Here is a 3,007-nt window from a genome sequence, read left to right on the forward strand (position 1 = left end):
CGATTCAGGTTGTAGCTGACAGATTAAATGAGGATATGTACCAAGAGATGAATAAAGAGTTTACAAAAGAAGAAGTGTTTCAAGCCATAAAGGACATGAAATCCCTGGCTGCCCCAGGCCCTGATGGCCTACCTGCTCTCTTCTACCATACTTATTAGGAGATCATTGGAGAGGACATAACAGAGATGGTGCTTGATGTCCTGAACAATAAGGGGGACCCCAGCCACCTAAACTCTACCCACATCTGCCTCATTCCTAAGATAAACAACCCAACAGCTCCAAGTGATTTCAGACCCATATCCCTTTGTAATGTCACTTTGAAGATTATTACAAAAAAAATAGCAAATAGAATCAAAACAATCCTCCCTGATATTATTAGCCCCAACCAAAGTGCCTTTATAAAAGGCAGACTTATCACTGACAACACCCTTATTGCCTCTGAAATATTCCATTACCTCTCCCACACTAAAAGAAAAGCAGGTTTTGTTGGCCTCAAGACAGACATGGCCAAAGCTTATGACAGAATTGAATGGGATTTTTTGGAAGCTACCTTATCCATAATGGGGTTCCCTAGCACTTTGGTCCAAACCATCATGAAATGTGTCTCCTCTGTCAAGTTTTTTATCCTCATCAATGGCTGAAGTAGCAAAGTTTTTCACAAGAAAGGGGGGTTTGAATTGTGAATCTTTAAAAATTGTCATTTTAAAAATTAGATATCAAAACATATGTTAGAATGATCTCAGAATAAATAGTATAAGTTAAGAGAATGATCTTAGAACGATCTCTGAGCTGCAAACAAAACAATAAGTGATTTGTGTGTGTTTGTGTTTGCATAAAATTAATATGAGTTTAAGGGAGAGAAGAGACACAATAATTTTATCCTGGTTCACCCCTTAATAGTATGGGCTACTCCAGTCCCCACGCTCCTGTGAGATTGTCCACTAAGAGATTCTACCGATCTCAAGATACACTTCTTCTTTGATCTAATCCAAGATCACAATCTTCCAAGCTTCACTTGCTTGATCTACCTAAGCTTAACTTGTGATCCTAATATATTTTCAAAAGTTTCTGTGGTACTGACAAACTTAGTTAAGTCTTTTTCAAGTTTAAACACTTTTTGTTTTAAAATAATATTCTCTTTTTGAATCATAGAATGTTCTTTCATTTTCTGATTGTCTCTAAGTTCTTTAATTTGCTTAGAGAGTCCTTCATGTGCAAGTTGCATATTTTTAATCATTCCCTTCATTATTTCATTATCAGATTTATATTCATCTCTTTCTTTGGTTAACTTAGTGACTTCATCTCTAAGTTGACCATTTTTAGAATTTAGAATTTGAGAGTCATATAGAAGATTATCAAAGAGATGTTCAGTTTTTTGACATGATGAGCAAGGATCTAGAGTTACCTCTTCAATGTTTGCATTTGTCATGAGACACACATTAGCTTCTTGTTCTTCTTCTGCTTCTTGTACTTCATCCAACTCATCCCAGGTTACCATCATGGATTTGTAAGGAGAGTTCTTTTGTTTAGGACATTCATTCTTGTAGTGTCCAAATTGGTTGCATCCATAGCATTGTATTTTGCTGATATCCACTTCTGGTTTAGGTCCATTTCTTCTTGGTGGAAAGTTCTTCTTAATCTGATTTCTTCTCATCATTAGCTTTTGTATCCTTCTGGATAAAAATGCTAACTCTTCTTCATCATCTTCTTGAAGAAACTTGTTGTCTTCCTCCACTGCTTCTTTGTTCTTAGAACGTTCTTTAGTCTGTGAATCTAATGCAATCATCTTGTTTTTCATAGGTTTGTCTTCCTGAAGAATGGACTCATGAGCTTTTAAAGATCCAATGAGATCTTCTAATTTAACCTCAGTGAGATCTTTTGACTCTGTGATTGCTGTTACTATGTGTCTCCAACTCTTTGGTAAACATCTAAGCACTTTTCTCACTCTTTCATGTATAGAGAATTTCTTCCCTAACGAGTTAAGTTCATTTATGATGATTGTGAATCTTCCATACATTTGATCAATTGATTCATCTTCCTTCATTTCAAATAGCTCAAATTTTCTAACACCAATGTCAATTCTTGTTTCTTTGACACGACTTGTTCCTTCATGGTGAGTTTGGAGTGTTGTCCACATTTCTTTGGCCGTTTTGCATTCCATGATCCTGTCATATTCTTCCCTACACAAAGCACTTTTAATAAATAATTGAGCTTTAGTGTTTAGAAGTACCCTATCTGCTTCTTGAGTTGTCATTTCATCTTTTGTCTTTGGAGTAGTAGAGTCTTTTACTAATGGAGTGTAATCACCAACTTCAATCACTGTCCACATGTGTGTATCTTGTGATCTAAGAAATAATTCCATCTTGTCTTTCCAATAGTAGTAGTCATCTCCTTCAAATAGTGGTGGCCTATGTGAAGATCCTCCCTCTGATATAAACTTTGCGCTTTTATTCATTACTTCCTTCCTGAATCTTTTCCTCTAGCACTTGTTAGATGCTCAACCTTAGAGGCAGAGCTCTGATGCCAATTGAAGTAGCAAAGTTTTTCACAAGAAAGGGGGGTTTGAATTGTGAATCTTTAAAAATTGTCCTTTTAAAAATTAGATATCAAAACATATGTTAGAATGATCTCAGAATAAATAGTATAAGTTAAGAGAATGATCTTAGAACGATCTCTGAGCTGCAAACAAAACAATAAGTGATTTGTGTGTGTTTGTGTTTGCATAAAATTAATATGAGTTTAAGGGAGAGAAGAGACACAATAATTTTATCCTGGTTCACCCCTTAATAGTATGGGCTACTCCAGTCCCCACGCTCCTGTGAGATTGTCCACTAAGAGATTCTACCGATCTCAAGATACACTTCTTCTTTGATCTAATCCAAGATCACAATCTTCCAAGCTTCACTTGCTTGATCTACCTAAGTCTTTCCTAGACTTTATGAGGTGTCACTCAATCAATAGTTACGTATTGACTTGAGCCAATCTTTACAATTTGATAATGGTTTGG

The 3,007-nt window shown here is 35.8% G+C and overlaps 1 protein-coding gene across 1 annotated transcript; it reads right to left on the bottom strand.

The window, feature by feature from the left end:
• Positions 1-1,024: 1,024 nt before the first annotated feature.
• LOC123923019 lies at positions 1,025-2,161 on the bottom strand. Its single transcript, XM_045975670.1, has one exon. It carries the CDS (start codon positions 2,159-2,161, stop codon positions 1,025-1,027), a length of 1,137 nt encoding a protein of 378 aa, XP_045831626.1.
• Positions 2,162-3,007: the final 846 nt, after the last annotated feature.

This window comes from Trifolium pratense, linkage group LG4 (genome assembly GCF_020283565.1).
Source record: "Trifolium pratense cultivar HEN17-A07 linkage group LG4, ARS_RC_1.1, whole genome shotgun sequence".
Lineage (NCBI taxonomy): Eukaryota > Viridiplantae > Streptophyta > Magnoliopsida > Fabales > Fabaceae > Trifolium > Trifolium pratense.